This window comes from Nannospalax galili, unplaced genomic scaffold (assembly GCF_000622305.1).
Source record: "Nannospalax galili isolate Female #2095 unplaced genomic scaffold, S.galili_v1.0 scaffold161, whole genome shotgun sequence".
In the NCBI taxonomy this organism is placed as follows: Eukaryota; Metazoa; Chordata; class Mammalia; order Rodentia; family Spalacidae; genus Nannospalax; species Nannospalax galili.
Window position 1 is genome coordinate 1,809,633 of NW_008348586.1, and position 24,279 is coordinate 1,833,911.

At 45.9% G+C, this 24,279-nt stretch overlaps 1 protein-coding gene across 1 annotated transcript; it reads left to right on the plus strand.

The window, feature by feature from the left end:
• The first annotated feature begins 10 nt into the window (after positions 1 to 10).
• On the plus strand, positions 11 to 23,891 carry Dpcd (deleted in primary ciliary dyskinesia homolog (mouse)). The gene is made up of 6 exons (XM_008845600.3): positions 11 to 131; positions 6,098 to 6,178; positions 14,223 to 14,347; positions 14,799 to 14,932; positions 23,109 to 23,211; positions 23,589 to 23,891. Exons 1-6 carry the CDS (start codon positions 68 to 70, stop codon positions 23,691 to 23,693), a joined length of 612 nt encoding a protein of 203 aa, XP_008843822.1. The 5' UTR covers positions 11 to 67; the 3' UTR covers positions 23,694 to 23,891.
• Positions 23,892 to 24,279: the final 388 nt, after the last annotated feature.

The window sequence follows — 24,279 nt, forward strand, 5'->3', positions numbered from 1 at the left end:
CCGGAAGTGACCCTGGGCCCGGCAGTTGCCATGGCAGTGGCGAGGCGCGCAGCTGGGCGCAGGAAAGATGGCGGTGACCGGCTGGCTGGAGAGTCTGCGGGCGGCGGAGAAGACGGCGCTGCTGCAGGATGGTAACTCGAGCCCCTTCGTCCTTTTCGCCAGGCCCGGCGTGGAGCAGGCGCCCCGGGAAGGGCCTCAGCCTGGGTGGGCGGAGCTGGACGTCAGCCAGGCCAGCATTCTGCATTTGCAGATGAGGAAACTGAGGCCCAAGGGGATGACAGGGTGGACTGCAATCCACGTCTCCGTTCACCCCCTGAGTTTTCCTTACACGGCTTCTGCCCGCTCAGAATTTTGTTGCTAATTCACAGTAATTCTTTTCACACTCATTTGCTCCTCAGGGGCTGTACCGAGAAGCTAATTTTCCACCTCACTTTACTGAGTAGGAAACTGAAATGCAGATTTTAGGCCAGCCCTAGGTTTTTCAGGTTATGGTCAGGATATAACTCTTTCTTGATCCCTACAACCTTAGTTTCAGGGTCCTGTTGTTGATGGCAGCCCAGTGTCATAGGAAGGAGGAATGCCTGGGCTTTAGATCAACACTGCCATGGATTCACCATGGCCTCTTCAGTCAGCCCAAGGTTGTTTGGATCTTGTTTTCTTCAACCATAAAATGAAGTGGGTGAGCTACTACTGCTATTTCTGAGGTCCTTTCCAACTGTTTTGTTTGTAAAGTGAGTCTCTGAATGTTCTCCAGATCTTTAGGGGAGATACAACCAGAACCAAAGGCTGTGTCCGAAAGCTAGAAACAGGAATTTGGCGTCTCATCTTTTCCTCACCACTGTGCTTCAGAGTCCTTTCCTGGAGCCACTTGGAAGCCAGGATTAATTAGGTCTGAATTCCCGAGCCTTTAAAGCTAAGAGCTGGGGACAGGTATAGGCCAGTTAGGAAGGTTGACATTTATGGAAACTAAATTCAACTAAATGCAGCATTTAGGGAGGCTTTTACTATGTGCCAAGTTATGTACTAGGGTAGATAGAAAAAACCATGGTCTTCCAGGAGTTCACAGAATGGTCAAGAAAAAAACATGCGTTAAATAGAGGTCTGAGGGGCTGGAGAGATGGTTCAGTGGTTAAGAGCACCGACTGCTCTTGCAGAGAACCTGGGTTCTATTCCCAGTACCCACATGGCTGCTAACGATCATCCGTAACTCCAGTTCCAGGGGATCCAATGCCTTCTAACTTCCACAGGCATTGCATGACATGGGTGCACTTACATACATGCAGGTGATACACTCATACGCATAAAATTAAAAAAAAAAAAAGCTGGGCGTGGTAGCACATGCCTTTAGTCCCATTTGGGAGGCAGAGGCAGGTGGAATTTTGTGAGCTCAAGGCCAGCCTGGTCTACATAGTGAGTTCCAGGCCAGCTGGGGCTACAGGGAGACCCTGTCTCAAAAAGACGAAAATTAATTAATTAATTAATTAATTAATTAATTAGAGGTCAGAATCTTAACCAGTCAGAATCCATGTCTGTAATCTCAGCACCCAGGAGGCTGACGCAGGAGGATTACCATAAGTTTGAGGCCAGACTGGACTACAGTGTGAGACCCTAGCTAAAATAAATAATAATTTAAAACGAGTTTGGAATATTGTGTAAAATGCTAAGAAAGCTTGAAGGTGGAAATAATTGTCTATGGTTAATCACTAAACAGAAAAGATATGTCCAGCCCCTAGGGAATTAATAGGTTTTTGATAAGTGGAGAGGAAGGGCTAATCATATGAGGAAGAATGAATCACATGTAAAGGCATGGAAGTGTGAGAGTGTATCTGGTTACTGAGAAATACCAAATGTTTAGTGGTATACAAACATTTGCCCAGGCAGGCACCGCCTCCACCTTGGCAGGATACAAGACTTAAGAGTTTCTTCCTAGCAGTAATTGGAAATGGTGGGAAATGTGAGCTGGTATAAATAAGCTGGGCCATGTTGTGAGCTCATGCCGTGCAGAAGATTTAGGATATTATCTCATAGGATAATGGTTTTTGTTTTATTGTGGTTTTTAAAAACATAAAATTTGCCATTTCAACCTTTTTTTTTTTAAGTCTTTTTTTTTTTGTCTTTTTGACACAGGGTCTTCCTGTAGCCCTTGCTGGCCTGGAACTCACTATGTAGACCAGGCTGGCTTCACTCTCACAGAAATCTGCCTGCTTCTGCCTTCCCAATGCTGGGACTAAAGGCATGTACCATCATGCCTGGCCATTTTAACCATTTTTTAAAATTATTTATTATTTTTATTTTATGTGTATGCGTGTTAAACCGTTTCTAACTGTACAGTCCAGTAGGATTAAGTGCATTCACATTGTTTTGCAACCCTTACCAGCATCCATCTCCAGAATTCTTTTCATCTCACAACACCAACACTCTACCCCATCAAACACTAACTCTTCACTCTTCTTTCCTCCCCAGACACTGGCAACCACCATTGTACTTTCTGACTCAATTAATTTGACTACTCTAGGAACCCCATATAAGTGGAATCATGCAATATTTCCCTATTTATGGCTGAATTATTTCACATAGCAAAAGGTTTTCAAGGTTCATCTATGTTGTAGCATGTGTCAGAATTTCCTTCCTCTTTATTTTTCATTTGTGTGTTCTTATGTGGAGGCCAGAGGTCAACCTCAAGTGTCTTAACTCAAAGTTGTCCACCTTGGGTTTTTGGGTTTTTTTTTTTCATTAATACATTTATTTGTGCATGTACGCACACATATTCCCCATGGCACACATGTTGTGATCAAAGAACAACTTGCAGGAATGGGTTCTCTCCACCATGTTAGTTCTGGGGACCCAACTCAGGTTGTCAAGCTTGGTGGCAAGCACCTTTACTGACTGAATCTTCTTGCTGGCACCCATCTTTTTTTTTTTTTTTTTTTTTTTTTTGGTCTTTTTGAGACAGGGTTTCCCTATAGCCACAGCTAGCCTGGAACTTGCCTCTGTCCCTGCCTCCTGAGTGCTGGGATTAAAAGTGTGCTCCACCACACCTGGCTGGCTCCCATGGCTTTTTTTAAAAAAAGAAGTGTATGTCACTGTTTTGCCTGCATGTACTTAAGTGTACAGTGCCCACAGAGTCCAGAAGAGGGCATTAGATCCCCTGGGACTGAAGTTAAGGATGGACATTAGCCGCCGGGTGAGTGCTGGGAACTGAACTCAGGTCCTCTGGAAAAGCAGTAAGTGCTCTTAACCACTGAACCATTTTCTAATTGTGCCCCCCCCACCTTGTTTTTGAGAAAGGGTTCTCACTGGAACCTAGGGCTTGCAATTATGCTGGGCTAGTTGGTCGATGAACCCCAGGGATTCTCCTGTTTCCACATCCTCATTACTGGGATTACAAGAGTTTACCAACACCCCCAGCTTTTTATATGGATGTTGGGAATCTTTACTGATTGGCCCCCTCCTAACACCCTCCTTCATTTATAAAACTAATATTCCTGTGTGTCTCTGTGTCTGTGTATACACATATGTGCTCCACATTTTGTTTATTCATCTGTTGATGGATACTTGGGCTTCTTCTACTTTTTGACTGTTGTAAATAATGCTGCTTTGAACATGATTATACAAATCATGTTAAAGAGTCTGCTTTCATTGCTTTTGGTCATAGGATAATATTGTGTGTGTGATGTATGTGTGTGGTACATGCACACGAATGTGCAGGTGCACACACCCATGTGTGTGCATGCAGAGGCCAGAGTAGGATGTCAGGTGTCTTCCTCTATCACAATAGTCTTAGACAGGGTCTCTCACTGAGCCAGGTTCTTGTGGTCTGCCTATCTCTGCACCCCAACTTTGGGGTTACAGACATGCACAGCCATGTCCAGATATTTATGTAGGTGCTGGGGTTCTTAAGCTTGTAGAAATGCACTTTAACCTACTGAGCCATCTCCCCAGTCCCCATAGGGCAATATCTTAAAAAATATGGGGCTGGAGAAATGGCTCAGAGGTTAAGAACACTGGTTGTTCTTGCAGAAGACCCGGGTTCGAATCCCAACACCCACATGGCAGCTAACAACTGTCCATAACTCCAGTCCCAGGGGATCCGACAGCATCTTCTGGCCTCCGTGGGCATTGCTCAACACAGTTACACTTAACCTACATGCAGGCAATACACACATACACATAAAATAAAAATATAAACAAAAAATTTTTAAAAAACTTTAAAAAAATATTTAATCAGTCAGAATTGTGTTCTTTTGTTAGCAGTATTACAAAATAGCGTTATTGGGATTTTTTGCAAACCAAAAAATAATGTAATATGAATATATGGATATGCCTTAGTATTTGCCTCCTGGGGAATGGAGGGGTCATAAATAGGTAATTCCCTAGAAAAATGTTCAGTAAACTCTTAGAACAATATTCAACCTCACAAGTATTTCCAGCAGCTTCCTGTGAACCATCCAGATTATTAAGGGTGGTAAAACCTAGGGCCTGCCTAAAGACCTTGCAAATTTTGGGATGAATTACCCTGAAATAAAAATTAGGAATGACTGGGGCTGGAGAGATGGCTCAGCGGTTAAGAACATTGGCTGTTTTTGCAGAAGACCCGGGTTCAAATCCCAGCACCCACATGGCAGCTAACAACTGTCTGTAATTCCAATTCCAGGGGATCCAACAGCCTCTTCTGTCCTCCGTGGGCATTGCACGACATGGGTGCACTTACTTACATGCAGGCAATACACATACATAAAATAAAAATAATAAATAAAATATTTTTAAAAATTAGGAATGAATTAAGGAAACTGTGTACCAGAGAGGAGAAAGCCACCTTATGGCTCTTATTCTTGGAGTTGATGGAGGGTAGTGTCCACTGGGCATAGGGCTCTTTTGTTAGTCTTTGTGAAGAGCCTACTGATGATACCTACTATCTGCCTGAAAGAGAGAGAGGAAATTACATTGATACCTTTAAGCAAGTGCTTGTGATTATGCTTCATAGATAGAGGAGTTGGTCTAGGCGACTCCTTTGGGGTCTTTTATTCCTTCAGTGGATGATCTTTCAATAGTTTTTCATTCTTTCAGTAGTTGAGTTCTTCTTATATACTAGGTACTCTGCTTGGTCTCAGGAAGACCATGGGACAAAACTTCCTATTCGGTAGAAGAGACAAATAGTGTCCAAAGAATCACACGTAGCTGTAGAGTCATAAGAAAAGTGCATGTCAGGAAGAAAACACATGAGAGCATCCTGGGCTCTGCGCTGGGAATGGCTTGGACCGTGTAGAAGGCAAAGCGGTGGTATAGCTGGAGGGAAGTGTCTGTCAAAAAACCCAGCTCACATCTTGAACACACAGGCTTGGTTGTAGGACCTTGGGGAGAAAGACATGATGTCATGTGTTACATGCTTTTAACAGTGTCTGGCAGGTGATAAATGCTCCACTGTGGGTAGGACTGACGCACTGAGGGGACACAGAGGAGCAAGTGATACATTTCTGGAATGGTGGTGGAAGATAGTTAAGGAAGACTTCCCAGTGGAAGTGACATTTGAGGTGAATTTTGGGGAGTGAAGAAGAGTGTAGAAGTTGAGGAGAAGTAGCAGAGCGAAGACATGAACAGAGAGAGGAAGGGAGCCCTGGGACATGTCTTTTTTTTTTTTTGGTCTTTTTGAGGCAGGGTCTCCCTGCAGTTCCAGCTGGCCTGGAACTTACTATGTAGACCAGGCTGGTCTTGAACTCACAGAGATCCACCTGCCTCTGTCTCCTGAGTGCTGGGATTTTAAAGGCATGTGCCACCACACCTGGCAGTTTTTGGTCTTTTTGAGACAGGGTCTCCCTGTAGTCACAGCTGGCCTGGATTTGCTATGGAGACCAGGCTGGCCTCAAACTCACAGAGATCCACCTGCCTCTGCCTCCCAAGTGCTGGGATTAAAGGTGTGCACCACCACGCCCAGTGGGATATGTCTTAAAGTGATAGTGGGTAGAAGTTGGTAAGAAATGCAAGGGAGGCTCTGGTAGAGGTTCTCCAAGCTCTTGCTCTTTTCAGGGTAGACCCTTTGATCTGCAGGGGGCAAGGTCAGGGGAGGCTTTGAGCTAAGGTATTCTCTGCTTTTACGTAGGGAAGAGGATGGTGCACTATTTGTTCCCAGATGGTAAGGAAATGGCTGAAGAATATGACGAGAAGACAAGCGAATTACTCGGTAAGTGTGGGTCTCCCAGTGGGCCCTTAGGAACATTTGGGGCTGATGGAGGTCCGTTTGAATGCTCCAGACCTTAAGCTTGAGGGGGTCCTGAGCATACAGTATGGAAGGTGAAGAAGATGGAGGCCCTTGGGGCACGATTGTTCCTGAGAACAGTCTGAACATCAGCAGCAGAGTGGAGTCCTTTTGCTTAGTAGAGCCCATCCCCACCGCTAGATAAACGAGAGAGTGAGTGAGCTGCTAAGTCAGGAGTGGGGATGTTAGAAGTGGGGCTGTTGGAAAGAATTTCACAGGGGAGGCGGGATAGAGGGGAGCCCTGTAGCTGAGTGGTGATAAAGGCTAAGCTTTCACTTCAGGCTTTTTGCTTGTTTGTTCTTTTGCTTTCTGAAAATACATGAAGGGCAAGCCTCAGAGGTGGCAGTTTCTGACCTTGCCTCCAAGGTGATACTATTAAATACTACCCTTATCCTGAAGAGCGAGCTGGAGAAGGTAGGAAGGTGATTTTGCAGCATTGTTGTTTTCGTTCCTGCAGGTTTTTTCCTCTAAGACTAGGTTCATGAATAGGAGTTCCAGCTCGGATTTCAGGGATTATTGATTTGCTCGTTCTCTGTTCCCAGGTATGCACATCAACATTAACTGACTTCCCAGAGCTGGGTGAATGGCTCTGTGACCCAGGGCCTAAAGCTGTCTACCCTGGGAGCTGGTCTTTTTATTAAGTTCTACCTGAAATGCTAAGACCAATGACAGACTCACAGGCTGGGTTATTTTCTTGTCATTATTCTTGACTTTAATTTCTTCCTGGGTCTGATCGACAGGTAGTATTGGTATGGGAATTTCTTTTTCCCCTTTTCTGACAGCTCATAAATGTCTAGAACCGACAACATGGATTATACTGGTTTGCATTCTCCTAGTCTCCAGTCTTAAAATGTGTGTGCTGCGCATGTTCAGTTGCAGAGCAAAGTGTCGATCCCTTCTTATTATGAGCTGCTTGGGCTCCAGTCCCAATTGGTTTAGTCTGGTGCTATTAAAAATCTTGATGTGTTTAGCATATGACACTGATTCAGTGGAAACCAATACAGTAGTAATATCCTCACAATGCATTGTAATTTATAGTGCTCCCAGGGGGTGATAGCCTTGGAATGCCTAACTGGGGGGAACTTATGAAAGCAGAGGTCACGTGGACTAACCAGCACCATAACCCTGACACTCCAGATGCAGCTCCTTGCCCTAGCCCCTGGTGTCACTTTTTTCTCCATGTAGAGCAACTACAGCAACTAGAGCTGCCGAGGCCATAAAAACAAACAAACAAATAAGACCAAGGCCCCTTTGTTATGCTTGTACATGAAATTACAATTAAGAACAAGTCCAGGTTCCTTTACCTGTAGGGCTCTGTGCTCCACTGTCCCACATTAACCTTCCACTTCTGGTGCCGGGTAGGGAGAGACCATGGCTTGGTGGTGCACACCTTTAGCCCCAGCACTCAGGAGGTAGAGGCAGGCAGATCTCTGTGAGAGTGAAGCCAGCCTAGTCTACATAGCAAGCTCCAGGCCAGCTAGGGTTACAGGGAGAACCTGTCTCAAAAGAAAAATACTAACTGGCAGGGCATCATGCCAAGGACTTTACATGCATTATCTCATATAATCATGTTCATGAAGGCCCCATGACATAAGCACTATTGTTCCCATGTTACAGGTAAAGATGCAAACTCAGAGAAGTTACCCACCATGTTGAAAATGACAAAGCTGGTTGGTGTATGAGCCAGGACATTAGCTTAGCTTTGTCTAGGAAGTGAGTATAGCAGCATGGTGCTGGGAGTTGAGAGGTTTAGGCCCTGCTCATTTTATTTTTGTTTTTCTTTTTTTTTTTTGTTGTTGTTGTTGTTTTTCGGTCTTTTTGAGACAGGGTCTCCCTGTAGCCCCAGCTGTCCTGGAACTCACTATGTAGACCAGGCTGGCCTTGAACTCACAGAGATCTACCTGCCTCTGCCTCCCAAGTGCTGGGACAACAGGCGTGTGCCACCACTCCCGGCTTTGTTTTTCTTTTTCAAAACAGGGTTTTCCTATGTAGCCCAGGCTGGCCTGGAATTCACTATGTATCCCAGACTGGCTTTGAACTCATGGCAGTCTTCTTACCTGAACCAAGTGCTGAGGTTTCAAGTGTGTGTGGCCATGCCTGGCCTGGTCCACTTTATCCCCTCCCCCACCCCACCCCCACCCCCATCTAGCTGCCCTTACAAAATACTGTCCATATTAATTTTTTGCTTGTTTTTGAGAGAGGCTTTCCATACATTCCCCAGGCTGGTCTCAAACTCTTGGGTTCAAGTGGTCTTCTGGCCCTAGTTTCTCAAGTAGCTGGAGCTACAGGTACATGCCCCACCATGCCTGGCTATTGGTTTATAAATCTAAATAAAAGTCTGGAGCTAGCTTTTGCTTGTGCTATGAAGTAAAATATGGGCATGGTTTCTGTGGTATATGTATAAATGGTTTCCATTTTTTTCCAGCCAATTATACAAATTTGATAATTGGTCAAACAGGTTTTCTGTTAGAAAAAAAGCTCAGAAAGTAATTTACAGAGGAAGCATTGCCAGTAGGTGTGCATCTGTCTGGGACAAAGTTCCTCCAGTCAGTGTTAATAAGCATGTTAGTGTCATCTTTTTTCTACCCTCTCGGGGCTATTCATTCCCACCCCCCACAATGAATTCTGTATGTATTCATAGAGGAAGAAGCTGAAGGGCCATGTAACAATGATCGGAACATCAAACCAACCCCAGAAGAACACAGCATGTCCAGGGGGCTGAGGCTGAAGGGCAGGCCAGCCCCCAGCGATTACATTCGGATTACCTCTTAATCTGCTTTGGTATTTGACCGCCAGCCTAACCACCACAGGCCGCATTTGGAGGATATTGAGCACTTTCATCCCCAGGCACTTCAGCGGCTTTATAAATGACCCACTCGATTCCCTTCAGCCTCCTCAGGGATGGGCCACGGCAGCTGTTTAATAGCCACATAGCAATGTTGCAGTGTTTTAGGGCAGAAAAGAAGAATCCTGCATCCAGTTTAAGCTGCAGGGAGTATTTAGGAAAGGGGAATGTAATTATCCATATTGGAAGTGGGCCAGGCCATGGAGCTTTGGGGAAAGAGGCCTTTAGGACCTCTTCTTTCCAGCCCACCTGAAAGATGGGGCCACTTTCGGCAGTCTGGGACATCAGCCTGCTTCCTGCTGACTTAGGAAAAAGCCCTCAGGCTCCGCCTTCTTCATATATTCCCTGTCAGACCCTTTACAGGGTCATTGGAAGTCTCCTTTCTAAAAACCGGCCCTAGCTCATTTGGGAAGCAATAACAGCGTCCCAGGGAGCTGCCTCGCACACACCACTTTGGGTTTAACATATAATCAAATCAGAGTGACAGCAGGTGGAAACAGTCTTCTGTTGCCGCAGGAGCTGTCCTTGAGTACAGGAACAAAGAGGAGACAAGAAAGCCAAGACTGATTTTGTATATGTGCACCCTAACAAAGACTTAATTCCTGGGGCTGGAGTGATGGCTCAGCAGTTAAGAGCACTGATTGCTTTTGCGGAGGACCCAGGTTCAATTCCCAGAACCTACATGGTGGCTAACAACAATCCATAACTCCAATCCCAGGGGATTTGATGCCCTCTTTTGAGATCTGCAGGCATTGCATGCACTGGTGCACTTACATACATGCAGGCAATATACTCATACACATAAAATAAAAATAATGTTTTTTTAAAAAAATCTAATTCCCCAAGATGTCTTGAGACAGTCAAGGATACCAAGCTTCCATGACCCTGAATGGCGGTTAAGGTGAGAAGTGAGCATGCCAGCAGTGACTTTTCTTTCTAGGGAAGATTTCTGTGGAAGATCCAGCATTCCCTGAAGTAGAAGAATAGAGGGAAATCCTACAATGGTTATTGCCATTGGGGACCACATTAATAATATCACTAGAATAGTCAGTCTAACCAATCCGAGCCTATGATTACAGGGACATCTTGCTTCTCCAGCCTAACTAGCGAGTAATTCATTGTATTACCCTTTCAAATAACCAAAGCCCCTGGCCCTTTCTAAAAATTTATTTATTTAATTTTTTTTAATGTGTATGAGTGTATTGCTTGTCCGTATGTAAGTGTACCCATGTCGTTCAATACCCGCAGAATTCGGAAGAGGTGTCAGATCCCCTGGAATTGGAATTGGGAGAGTTGTCAGTTGTTAGCTGCCATATGGGTGCTAAGAACTGAACCCAGGTCCTCTGCAAGAGCAGCCAGTGCTCTTAACCACTGAGCCATCTCTCCAGCTCCCCACCCCCTTTTTAAGACTTTTATGAATGTTTTACCTGCATATATGTAAGTGTACCATGCATGTACAGTGCCCATGGAGGCCAGAAGAGGGCATCAGATCCTATGGAACTGGAACTGGAATTAAGAACCATTGTTAGCTGCCTTGTGGGTGCTGGGAACCAAACCCAGATCCTCTGGAAGAGCAGTCAGTGTTCTTAAGCACTAAGCCACCTCTCCAGCCCTGGTTTGTTTTGTGTTGTGTTGTATTATGTGTTGTGTTGTGACAGGGTCTCACACTGTAGCACTGGTTGGCCTTGAACTCTCTAGACCAGGATCACCTCAATCTCACAAGAGATCCACCTGCCTCTGCCTCCCAAGTACTGGGATTAAATATGTGTGCTACCATGTCTGGCCTCCAAAGCCTGGCCTTTAAAGGCTAAAGTATATAACAAAAGAAATAGAGCTACAAAAAGAAACCTTTCTGAATATGCTTAGAACACTCACAGACTATAGTTTACTTTTTTATTGATGATTAAGTTCTGGATATGGGGTTATAAAATACGAATTCATTTTGCTTGTTTTGTTTTGAGGCAGGGTCTTGTTATGCAGCCTAGGGTAGCCCCAGTTCTCCACCCTCCAGCCTCTGCCTTCCAAGTATATACCATCATGGCCAATAGGAGACCTAAATTTTAACCGTGGCTTTTACAGATTGATCTCACTGTTCCTCAATAATTCTTCATATCTGTCCCCTAAAAAGTAAAGGGAAGGGTTGAAAACAAGCAGACAGGGAAGAAATGCTATTTCTCACATAAAATATTTAGGCACTGGACAGGATGCTTCCTAATGGAACTTTCCCTCTAAGATCTGTGATGATTGTGTTCTGTCATGCAGCAATGCCATGGGGGCTGGGGTGCTTTTTTACCCTCACACTAAGTAGTCTCCAGTGCTTATGTAGTTCTGCCCTGCCATGTGAGCTGTCCCCTGATACTGTTGTCAGCATGCCTGGGGAAAAAGTAATTTCCTGCCTTATTTTTTTTATACATAGTTGCTACTGCAGCTTTTGTGTTTTTTAAGGTTCTCTTCTTTTTTGGGGGGGTGGGGATCTTCCTGGTGTTCAGGACTTGAACATGCTAGACACAGGCTCTACCACTAAGCTGTGCCCCCAGCCTACATGTAGCTTTATATATATATAGTTTGAGGAGGGTCCAGGAGTGATCTTCTTGTCTCAGGGTGCCGGCTGTATACATCTTGTCACATAAGCTGCTGCTGGGAGGTATTTGTCACTTGTGAATTTACAGCTGTGACAGAGGCCTCAGAGGCTGGCTTCCAGTTAAGTGAGATAGTACAGTGAATAGCTTTGAATATACTCCTGGTCACAGTCCATTCACCTAAGAAAGTATTTGTGGGGGTAAGAAGTTGTCTGTAAAGCATATTTCCAAGTTTTACTATTCCTTATTAATTTTCATTATAAATTCACAAAAGTGTTTCTAGGGAGAATTTCTGGCTCTAAGATGTAATAAAATCACACTGCAGAATGCAGCAGACCTTACAAAAAGCACATATTCAAGAAAAATTCTAATTTTACAGCATGTTTTTGTGTTTAGCTGGTGTACTCACAGTAGTGAGTATGCACAGAGTTGGCACAACTGCTCAGAAGCCCACTGGCCTGATACTGAGGGTCAGGCCTGGAACTGCTGCTTTTCCACGCCAACTGGAAAACAGAGAGCCACCCCTGGCAACAGCTACCGTAGCCCACCAGGCACTTTCAGAGTTGTTCAGTTCTTTGTAGTGTCTGCAGAGGGCTGCTAGTCTCCAGCATCAACTATGCTGCTCTGGCTAGAGGATGGCCCAAGGTGGCAGCCCCAGGCTTCCACTACAGAAGGAAGGGAAGGCATGGAGGGGGACCTCAGCAAAAAACGTCTCCCCTACACTGGTGGACTGCATGACAGCAAACACTAGCACAGGACTGAATGGGGCTCATGGAAATCCTAGCAGAGACTTTCCCAGTAATGTCCACTGAATTCATTTCTGGATTTATAATTTCCATAATATATGTGCCTTACTTTAAAAAAGATAAGAACTAGGCATTGTGGCTCAGCCCTATGATCCCAGCACCTCATGATGCTGAGCCACAAGGATCACCCCGAAATCAATGCTAGCCTGGGCTATATAGTGAGTTCCAGACCAGCCTGGGAACTACAGAGTAAGATACTCTCTTAGGAAACAAAGCAAACCGAAATCAGAACACAAAACAAAAACCACCCCAAAACAAAAAAACCTATACAAAGATCTGAGCATAAAACAAGGAAAAACAAAGATGGCTATTTGCATTATAAAGTTACAAATATAAAAATCCATTTTACAAAAAAGTGATATTAGATTTATAAATAGTTCATTTAAAATAGCGTATGTCTAAGACTTTTATTTGTTACACTACTACAGCACTTGCAAAAACTCTTCCACTGAGCTATACTCCAGCCCAGTTGCTCTTGCTTCCTTCCTTCCTTTTGTTTTGTTTTTGTTTTTGGTTTTTTTGGTCTTTTTTGAGACAGGGTCTCCCTATAGCCTTAGCTGGCCTGGAACTCACTATGTAGACCAGGCTGGCCTTGAACTCACAGAGATCCAACTGTCTTTGCCTCCTGAATGCTGGGATCAAAGACCACCATACCTGGCTGTCTTTTGTTTTTTGAGATAGGTCTCCCTATAGCCCCAGCTGGCTTAGAACCCAATATATAGACCAGGCTGGCCTTGATCTCAGAGATCCACCTACCTCTCTGCCTCCGGAGTGCTGGGATTAAAGCTGTGAGCCATGCCCTGGCTTCTAGATTTTATTTAAATACAACTTTGAGGTTGTGGGGTTGCTTGCTTGCTTATTTTGCTGTTTTAAAACAGGTATACCTAAAACAAATTTTTGTATTTGGACTTTTGTGAGTCATGAGACAAACCTGGCCAACAGCTTTCACTCAATTCATTTCTTCTTTGCATAGTTTTTTTTTTAATTTATTATTTTTATTTTATGTGTATGCGTTTATTACCTGCGTGTAGGTAAGTGCACCCATGTCATGCAATGCCCATGGAGGACAGGAGAGGCTGTTGGATCCCCTGGAACTGGAGTTACGGCCAGTTGTTAGCTGCCATGTGGATGCTGGGATTTGAACCCAGGTCTTCTGCAAGAACAACCAGTGTTCTTAACCACTGAGCCATCTCTCCAGCCCCTTTTGCATAGTTTTTTAGAGGGAGAAAAATGTATCCAAAAGTCAGCGTGGTGGCACATTCCTATAATGCCAACACTTGAGGCCAAGACAGAAGGTGTGGTTTGAGATCAGCCAGGGCTACATATAGCAAGACCCTGTCTCAGAAAACAAAAAACAAAATAAAACAACAAAAATACAAATAAACTTCTTTTGGGGCTCCAAATTTCCCATTACCAAAAATCACCTTCCTTGGCCCTGTTTTTTCCTGCTTGGTGTCACACCTGAGGCCTTTTTTACTCTACAGGATCCTCTCAAAGCCTCATTCCATTTCCTGATGTCTGTGTACCCTTGAAATGGACTTTGTGGCTGTCTGATAACTGAGATGCCCCAGTGTGATTTCCTAGGTTATGAGATTCCCTGCTCAGATGAACAAAGCCCAGTGTCAAGACCAAAGCCTGTACTTCGTCATGTCTCAGTTACTCACTGTCATGTCACATTCAGCAGGAAAAAGCAGAGGCCTTTTCTTCCCTATAATCCCATTGCTTGCTTCTTTTCCCAGTGAGAAAGTGGCGTGTGAAAAATGCCCTGGGAGCTTTGGGCCAGTGGAAGCTTGAAGTAGGAGAGCCAGCCTTCACAGGACCAGGGAGCCTGGGGCCCGAGCTCATCAAGGAAAGTAATGCAAATGTATGTTTATTTGTCCAGTGTCTTGTAGGGACTTGGAGGAGACTTCTGATCCCTGTGGGCAGGGACCATGATTTGTTCACCTTACATGCAGTATGCCCACCTCGCCACACTGTGCATAAATGGCCAAAAGGTTTGGCTTTGCCATCCCAGGGCAAGTCCTTGAAACCTGGTATGTGAAAGCAATAGGCCCTGAGAGAAGCCATGGAGAAGAACAGAGGGCTTCCTGTCTGGCCCTGGGTGGAGCTTTGGGATTTTTCTCCAGAATGATCCTTGATGAACCAGGTATTGATGGCACATGCCTGTAATCCCAGCAATCTGGGAGATGGAGGCAGGAGAATTATAAGGTCATTCTACTATATAGTGAATCCAAGGCCAACTTGGGCTGCATGGGACACACACCACCACCAATAACAGCAAACCCCATTGCCAAAAATGGATTTGCTTTTTACAGCCTATCTTCATGCGCAAGGACACCAAAACTAGTTTTCAGTGGCGAATACGAAACCTCCCCTACCCAAAGGATGTCTATAACGTCTCTGTGGACCAGAAGGAGCGCTGCATCACTGTCAGAACGATTAACAAAAAGTGAGTAGCTTGGTGGGCACCAGTCTGCTGTGTATGAGCCGGGATAGAGTGGAGTAAGGTCCTAGACTGCTTTTTACTTGGAAGGCAGGCTGAACTTAAACTTGGTGTTGAGAGTGGATGAGATTCCTTTCTGCAACAGCTCCATTAAGGTAGGGGAACTTGAACCAATGTCTAGTTTGGTACCTGGCATATGCTATTTGTCGAATGAATGACGGGTGAAGGAATGGCATGTCCAATGTGTGATCTCTGGTAGTTCTGCTCTGAGGGTCTTAGGACCCAGACCTGCTGAACTTGGCTTGATGACATCACTGAATTAGCAGGGAGCAATGGCTCAGAAGGCACATATACCTGAGTGGCAGTTCAGGACTTTAAAATACCAGCCCTGTGTAGCAGTAACCCTTGTCTTTCTCTGGACTAAGGAAGAGTAGGCAGATGTCTTGGCCCTTAAATCTCTAGCATTCTGTTTTGACTTGCCTTTGTGATCTACTGGGGAAGGCAAACTGGGGACTGAGAAGGTGGTCGAGTTACATGTCCAGGATTTGGAGTTCTAGTACTCTGACCCATCACAGGCGAAGAGAAGAGCCCAGAAATGTTACAATCTAGGCCAGAGAAATTATGGTATGGGACCAACGACTAACTCTAGACTGGAGTTTTGAGTAAGAATTTGTGTGTGTGTGCGTGTGTGTGTGTATATATGAGAGAGAGAGAGTTTTGTTTTGAGATAGGGTCTCCCTGTAGCCCCAGCTGGCTTGGAACTCTATGTAGACCAGGCTGCTTCAGTCTCACAGAGATCTACCTGCCTCTGTCTCCCAAGTGCTGGAATTAAAGGTATGCTCCACCATGCCTGGCTGAATTGGGAGGTTTTTCTCAGCTACTCATCCACAGGCTGAGAAATTGCCTAACTTGCTTCTTGGGGTGTAAAGTCTAACCTGAGGTGCCTCCGTCCGTCTGCTGCTTTTCATGTAGTGAGAAGGACCCTCCCAGTCCCTCATCCTTCCTTTAAGATGGTGAGATCAAGTCTCCCTCAGGTCCATGAGGCCTGCCCACAGGGAAGCAGGGTAGCTCCCAGCCTCCCCCAATGCAGCCCTGGGTTCTGCCCTCCTCTTATGACCTCTACACCCTATCATTTTGGCAGGGTTAAGGGGACAAGGGAAAGGGTAGAGATGAATGAATTAATTTCAGGATTATTGCTGTACATGCAGTCGGCAGCCCCTGTAGTGGACCTTGTCTATAAATATAAAGTCATAATAATAAGGGTTTGCGTTTATAAAGCACATTGAAGCCCTCAGATAAAGGCAGTTTATTCCCGTTATTGTTCTCATCATTAACAGGACTCAGTGCCTAAAGTGGAATTTAGCAATTTCAGACAACAGAGAAATTGCCTGTAGGAAAACAAACTGTGCTTCAGCAAGCATTCCCTGGCGTAAGAGGCCCTGGGTCCAAACTGGGAACAAAAGTGCTTCTGATAGCACTTGAATCTGCAGCTTAGCACTTTGTAGAGCTGGCTGCTGCCTTCTTTTTGTCCCCCAGAGGTCACTGTCGAATACAGATAACAGGCAGAAATGTGATTACAAGGGAGTGAGAGAAGAGAGGCTAGCTAGCTCACCAAAAAATTCATCTGTGAGCAGATCCTCTGGGTACCATCTCCTCCAGTATGAAGCATATGCCATAGGTGGCGCTGCTGGCCAAGGTGCTCAGTGTATAGTGGTCTATTCCAGTGCCCAAGGGCAGGGGTTGGGGTAATTTTTGAAATGCTGGGGGAGGCAATATGGGATGGGGGTGATACCCTAGGAGGAGGGCTTCCCACAGAGAGGAGAGTAATATTTTGGTGCCCACTTTGGAACTGAGCTCCTTTCTCTTCCAGCGTCCCGGCCTGGCTCAGCTCTGCCCCCTGCAGGTCCCTCTGTTAGGAGGTAGGCTAGAGGCCACCAAACTGAAACAGCCCTTTCCTGAGTCTAATGGAATTTTCACCTTCTACCTGGAGAAATACATTCTATACCTGTACTTCCACCATTAACAAACACAACATTTTCTCTGAGTAAGTTTAACTTTTTCTAAATACTTTTAACATCTGTTTCCTGATCATCACTTCATCAAGAGGTAGACACAAAACATATTTATTCTTATTTATATATTAGTGGTTGTATAAATACATATGGAAAGTCAGCATAAAATGACCTGTATAGAAGGGAATACTGTGGCATCTTGCTTAGTGCTCAGGTACCTGTAGTGCCCCACACCGTGTCCCACACCGCGGCATCCGCAGTGCCCCACACCGTGTCCCACACCACGGCACCCACAGTGCCCCACACCCGTGTCCCACACCGCGGCACCCGCAGTGCCCCACACCGTGTCCCACACCGCGGCACCCGTAGTGCCCCACATGTCCCATACCATGGTACCTGCAGTGCCCCACACCATGGTACCCGCAGTGCCCCACACTGTGTCCCACACTGTGGCACCTGTAGTGCCCCCCACACCGTGTCCCACATGATGGCATTTTCTTCAGCTTTTCTTCACCTGAATATTCCATGTGTACCTTAGTTTTAATATTCTAGAATATGATTCCTGACCTAAAGCACACAGAGTGTCTTTGTCCATATCTGCCTGGTCCCTGAAGAACTCAGTTGGCCACTTTGCTCAAAGGAATTATTTGTGTCTTATGATAGCCCTTGGCTTCAGATATTAGTGAAAGATGAGTGAGAGAAGGAAGAAACTGCTTCTTCAGGATCCTGGTGTGGCACCATCTGGTCCTGATAAGAATGTTTGTGTAGAAGAGGTTCCTTGTCTCAGCCCGGAGGCTGAGCTATAAGTGGAATGATGGCATGTGTGCAAGAGTGGAAAGATGTTGGCTTAAATAGCTCCTCTGCCACATGTTAAATGTAGTATTTTGACCAAGTTCTCATTTTTGAGAAAAGTAGGCTTAGAGTACCTCATAGATTATTTGGGGAATTTGACAGCAGATTCATACAAGCATCCTATGTGATGCCAAAGCAGGGAATCTAAAGAGTGCCTGGCTAATTAGACGTTGATGATACCATCACATGGGAGGTGTTAATAGGCATCACTAGAAGACAGGACTCTGGTCAGGTAACCAGGTAAGATTCAATAAGATTCCCTTTGGTGAGACTTTGGCTCTAATAAGAGCAGCTTGGAGTAGGGATAGTGGTATGCAGGCTAGGGGAGTATGGGGCAGGGCCTGTCCACAGCAGCCCTGCTCCTGCTTTAGCCTTCCTCTAGGGGTTCTCTTGTTGAGGGCCTGCTCTGTACCCTTTTCCCTTCAATGCAAGGGAGAATGGGGTGAGGGATCAGTAGAGTGAGCTAGGAAGTAGAAGGTTATTTCCAAAAGCTAGTAGCCAGTAGCTAAAATGAAGTAGTTATCTGGTATGGGGGGAAAGAGGTTTAGAGTTGGCCTGTTCTGGGCCTTTTGACTTAACATTGTGGCTTAAAGTTCTTCTAGTACAGCTCTTTGATTTGAAGAAGTATTTAAGAAGAAACTGAAACCCAGAAATTAAGCAGCCTGCCCACAGCAGGGCCAAGCCAGAAGTCCTGTTACAGGACTGTAATTCCAGTTCCAGGGGATCTGATGCCCTCTTCTGACCTCCGTGGGCAATGCACAACATGGGTGCACTTACACACATGCAGACAATACACTCATACACATAAAATAAAAAAAATAAAAGAATAGCCACTGATAGAGTAGAGGGTGTGCCCAGGGATTCTGGAAACAAATGGATGGCAGTTTTATGGCCAGGCCAATGGAAAGTAAACAGAGCCAGTCATAATCCTGAGATTAGCCCAGCGATCAGTGGGACTCATGGTACAGGGCTGGAACGCCCCCCAAAATGAGAAACATGAACAAGGAAGAGTAAGGGTATCTAGGGCTATTTCATCAAAGCTGAACCTAGAGTTGCCACTACCTGAGACTCACTGAAAGCTTCAGCCACTTTAGCTTTTTTATTTTTTTTTTGGGGGGGGGTCTGTCAAGGTTTCATTAAGATTACTCAAGGGGCTGGAGAGATGGTTTAGTGGTTAAGAGCACTGTTTGTTCTTGCAGAAGACCCAGGTTCGAATCCCAGCACCAACGTGGTGGCTAACAACCATCCATAACTCCAGTTCCAGGGGATCCAATGCCCTCTTCTGACCTCCATGGGCACTGTAGGACATGGTGCACTTACACACATGCAGGCAATACACTCATACACCTAAAATAAAAATAAATAAAAAGAAGGCTTACTCAAGCCAGACAGAACAGTATACTCACAAGGACCCATATCCCTAGCAGGACAAACCACAGGACTAATCATGAAACCTGGATCTCAGGTTCTGAACCCCCTTCCCTGGTCTCAGAACCCCACTCCTCCTCTCACATAGCACACTTAGTCCCCATCATCTACAGGTGCCAGGTGACCTCTTTTAGTAAAAACAAAACCAACCAGATAACACCCTAAACTTGTCACATAGACATGGACTTTTCAGATTCTGACCCTTTGCCACGGAGGTATGTGGTTCAGATGGAGGAAACGTGCTGCCTGCTTTCCTGGTCAGTTGTCAGTGAGGTAAGAGCCCGGGTTAGAGGGCATTTCCTCACTCTTGATCCTCACCGGACACTTATTTGACCAGGTCCCAAAGAAATAAAGGCTCTTCCTCTCAAACACAGCCTCATTTGTCAATTTCCTTAGTGGAAGTATGGCCTAGGAGCTGCCAGACCCATCACCTGGTCAAGATATCACTTTCTGTGGAGAGGCAGAAGTTGTGTGGGCTCTGAAGGGAAATGCCTCAGGCTGGTACAAATAAACTCAAGAGAGAGGCCTAGAGAGGACCAGCTTTTAATACTTCAGAGGGGCCTGGTCCTTGTGGTGACAGCTACGCTGAGTCCACTTCAAAAGGGTAGTGGGAACCCAGGGCAGACAACTTATTACTGAACCCTCCCTGCAATGTCTGCCCCATTCCAGGCAGATGCAGGGATTCTAGACCAGGTGATCTGCTACCTCAAGGTGAGAATGTGGAGGTGGACAGGTTAAATTGGGGACTCACTTCCAATAAGGGCTTCTCTGTGTACAAAGCTGCAACCCAGGCATCACACCTAACTCTCCTGTGTTTTCTCTTCTGTAAGAGAGAAGTAACCAACTAGAAAGAGCTGTTTTGAGGGTTAAATGTGTTTAGAAGTGTTCTGCGCACAATAAACATTAAGAAAGAAATGTCAAGCGGACAAGAGGAGGCAGGGAGTAGCTGGATGATTGAGCACTTGCCTGGCATGTATGAGACCCTGGGTTTGATCCCCAGAACCAAAAAGAAAGGAAGGGGGGGGGAGAAGGAAGAAATGTGAGGAGAATCATGAGTTCAAGGCTAGCCTGGACTACTTAGAGAGATGGGGGTGCGGGGAGAAATACCATTTTAAGTCTGGGAATATGACATGTACTTAGCATTTGCAAAGCACTGGATTCAGTCTCCAGCTTGAGGGGAAAAGGAGGAAATGGAAGGAAGAAAGGAGGAGAGGGAAAGGGAAGGGGGAGAGAGAGAGAGGTATCTCTCCTGTTTAGCTACTACTGAGAACCATGAAGGGAGGTGGGGATGAGGGTATTGGGCATCTTCTGGAAGCCAGGAAGATGTGAGATTTAACTTTTAGCAGAAGCATAACAGGGTCTATTTAGACAGGGCTATGGGTATGGCCTTGTTTCTTTTTCATCTTTAAATTATCAGTTCACAGTTCAAGTCCTAGGACACAGTTGATAATGCCTGGTAAATATTTGCTGCCTGCTTAGAGCTGCCTGAAGCTAAGCTTTCTGACTTTTCCAGAAATACAGTGGGTTCTTCTTATCCAAGTACTGGTGAAAAATTCAAGTTCAGTTCTTGTCATGGCAAACCCCAAGGCTGGGGTGAGGGATAGAGATGAGTAGGGGATGGCTGCACAGTGGGGAGAAAGCAGAGTTTTTACTCCTTAGAGTGCTGGGTGTCTGGAGTCTCTAAAGAGAAGTTATTTAACCTCACCCAATAAACAAAATCCATCACAATAGACTCAAAACAAAGCTAAGCCTCTTAAGCCTGTGTTTTCCCTGGCTGTGGCTGCGTCCCATTCCCTAGGCTGGTGGCAGGAGTAGGGTAGGGAAGGCGGGTAAGCCATACACCTCAAGTTCCCTGTGATCCTGATACAGGCCTGGGATGTGGGGGTGAGGGATGGGGCAGGACAAGCCCTGAGATTCTTGTCCATTGGCCCGGCCTAGAGTAGGTGTGGGTGGTGCTTCTCTCCTGGTTCTGCTTTTTGTGTATATTTGCTAGGAAGATGTTAACACTTCCTAACAAGCCTTTGTGTTTGCGTAATCTCTACTGTTTAACCTTTGACTCCCCCGCTATTATCAGTGTCTGCCACCTTTGCTGGCCAGACCAGGGCCCCAGGAAAAGCCCTCAGCCTGTTGGCTAGGAAGATGCAGCAGGCATTCCACCTGGTTGCAGGCAGATGGGTCGCCTTTCCCTGGGGCAGAGCTTTGGAAAGAAAGCAACTTGCAGTGCCATTAGGGTCTCCCAGCCCCCACTTCTTTTGAACTGTCAGCCTTTAAATAAACATTCTTTTCCTGACATAGGTCCCAGCACCTTGGTGGGGAGAGGGGAACCTGGGAAGAGAGGGGCCCCAGAGCCTCTGCTGAACAGAGGGATTTGAGCAGGGAGGATAGGGGCAGAAGCCCCTGCATTGATGTCAACTCTCTTGAGTCCCCAGGGCATCAGGGCTTTTGAAGTGGACTCAGCGTAGCTGTCACCACAAGGACCAGGCCCCTCTGAAGTATTAAAAGCTGGTCCTCTCTAGGCCTCTCTCTTGAGTTTGTTTGTACCAGCCTGAGGCATTTCCCTTCAGAGCCCACACAACTTCTGCCTCTCCACAGAAAGTGATATCTTGACCAGGTGATGGGTCTGGCAGCTCCTAGGCCATACTTCCACTAAGGAAATTGACAAATGAGGCTGTGTTTGAGAGGAAGAGCCTTTATTTCTTTGGGACCTGGTCAAATAAGTGTCCGGTGAGGATCAAGAGTGAGGAAATGCCCTCTAACCCGGGCTCTTACCTCACTGACAACTGACCAGGAAAGCAGGCAGCACGTTTCCTCCATCTGAACCACATACCTCCGTGGCAAAGGGTCAGAATCTGAAAAGTCCATGTCTATGTGACAAGTTTAGGGTGTTATCTGGTTGGTTTTGTTTTTACTAAAAGAGGTCACCTGGCACCTGTAGATGATGGGGACTAAGTGTGCTATGTGAGAGGAGGAGTGGGGTTCTGAGACCAGGGAAGGGGGTTCAGAACCTGAGATCCAGGTTTCATGATTAGTCCTGTGGTTTGTCCTGCTAGGGATATGGGTCCTTGTGAGTATACTGTTCTGTCTGGCTTGAGTAAGCCTTCTTTTTATTTATTTTTATTTTAGGTGTATGAGTGTATTGCCTGCATGTGTGTAAGTGCACCATGTCCTACAGTGCCCATGGAGGTCAGAAGAGGGCATTGGATCCCCTGGAACTGGAGTTATGGATGGTTGTTAGCCACCACGTTGGTGCTGGGATTCGAACCTGGGTCTTCTGCAAGAACAAACAGTGCTCTTAACCACTAAACCATCTCTCCAGCCCCTTGAGTAATCTTAATGAAACCTTGACAGACCCCCCCCCCAAAAAAAAAATAAAAAAGCTAAAGTGGCTGAAGCTTTCAGTGAGTCTCAGGTAGTGGCAACTCTAGGTTCAGCTTTGATGAAATAGCCCTAGATACCCTTACTCTTCCTTGTTCATGTTTCTCATTTTGGGGGGCGTTCCAGCCCTGTACCATGAGTCCCACTGATCGCTGGGCTAATCTCAGGATTATGACTGGCTCTGTTTACTTTCCATTGGCCTGGCCATAAAACTGCCATCCATTTGTTTCCAGAATCCCTGGGCACACCCTCTACTCTATCAGTGGCTATTCTTTTATTTTTTTTATTTTATGTGTATGAGTGATATGACTGGCTCTGTTTACTTTCCATTGGCCTGGCCATAAAACTGCCATCTGTTTATTTCCAGAATCACAAACTCAAAAACAGGCCACTCTAGTGGGTTTCCCTTCTTCCTCTCTGGATGTGTGGAAGGTGGAAAAGAACTGTAGAATCTTAGTAGCAAAGGGCCTGGTCACCTTGATGGTTCTCCAGCATGTTCTTGGTATCCCCCACAGGTACTACAAGAAGTTCTCCATTCCTGACCTAGACAGATACCAGCTACCTCTGGATGCTGCTGCTCTGAGCTTCGCTCATGCCAACTGTACTCTGATAATCTCTGTAAGATTTGCCCAGACTTAGACTTGGCCATGGCATCAGGAAGAGATTCTTCTTCCTCTGCCTATTTCTCAGCCTCCAGGCATTCCACAGCTTTGGTGTGCTTATTGGAGAACAGACATCTACTCATTATCTTGGGGCCGGGGTGGGGAAGGGGGGACCATACATCAAAGCCCACAGATGGGAGGGGGCAGAGTATGATGGGGAAGTGGTGGAAATCACAAGACTCAGATCTGCTCTTTCAGAGCCGCATGACCTGAGCAAATCCTTCAGCCTTGTATACTTTGGCTTCCTCATATACAAGGAGGACCAGGAGGAGCTAGAGTGTGAGTGTGTGGAGGGAGAAGTAACTGACTTTTGTCTTCCTGGTCCTTCCACAGTATCAGAAGCCAAAGGAGGTCGTGGTGGCCGAGTCAGAGCTACAGAAGGAACTGAAGAAGGTAAAGACAGCCCACAGCAGTGATGGGGACTGTAAGACCCAGTAGCTCCCCCAATCTTACACCTCCAGTGTGCAGGATGCTGTAAGACTTTCAAGTTTGGGCCTTTCTGGCACAGGCAGCCTGCTTTCTTCTAAGAACTAAGCAGAGCTAAGCAGAGTCCATAAGAACTGGCCCTTAGGGCACTACTAGCTCCTACCTATAATCTTGTTTCCTGAGTAAAGTCATTTGGGAGTTGCTGAAGAATTGCCCTCTTTTCATCTCTATATGCTGCCTGCTCTTGGGCCCCACTGGCTCTCTAGGGAAGTGCTCGTACAAAAGCCTCTCCTCCATCCTAGGGACCTTCAACAGAAGCTTTTCAGCTAAAGGGAGAAAAGGGTGGGAGCAAGGCAGGACATCTCTCCCAGCCTGCCCACATAAACTCCCCTGTGCTGGTTTGCCTTGCAAAAGTGGCTCAGGAAAAACTCCCTAAGGTAGGTGTGGACAAAGGGGAAGTTTAAAAATTCACAGAATGTAAAGACATTATGTATAAAGAGTTACAGTAAGAGTTACAGTTGCCAAGGGTATGTGGTAGTGGGACAGAGCAAAGGGTTACCACAGATAATAGCAGCTTAGCACCCAAGCAGCCTAGAGC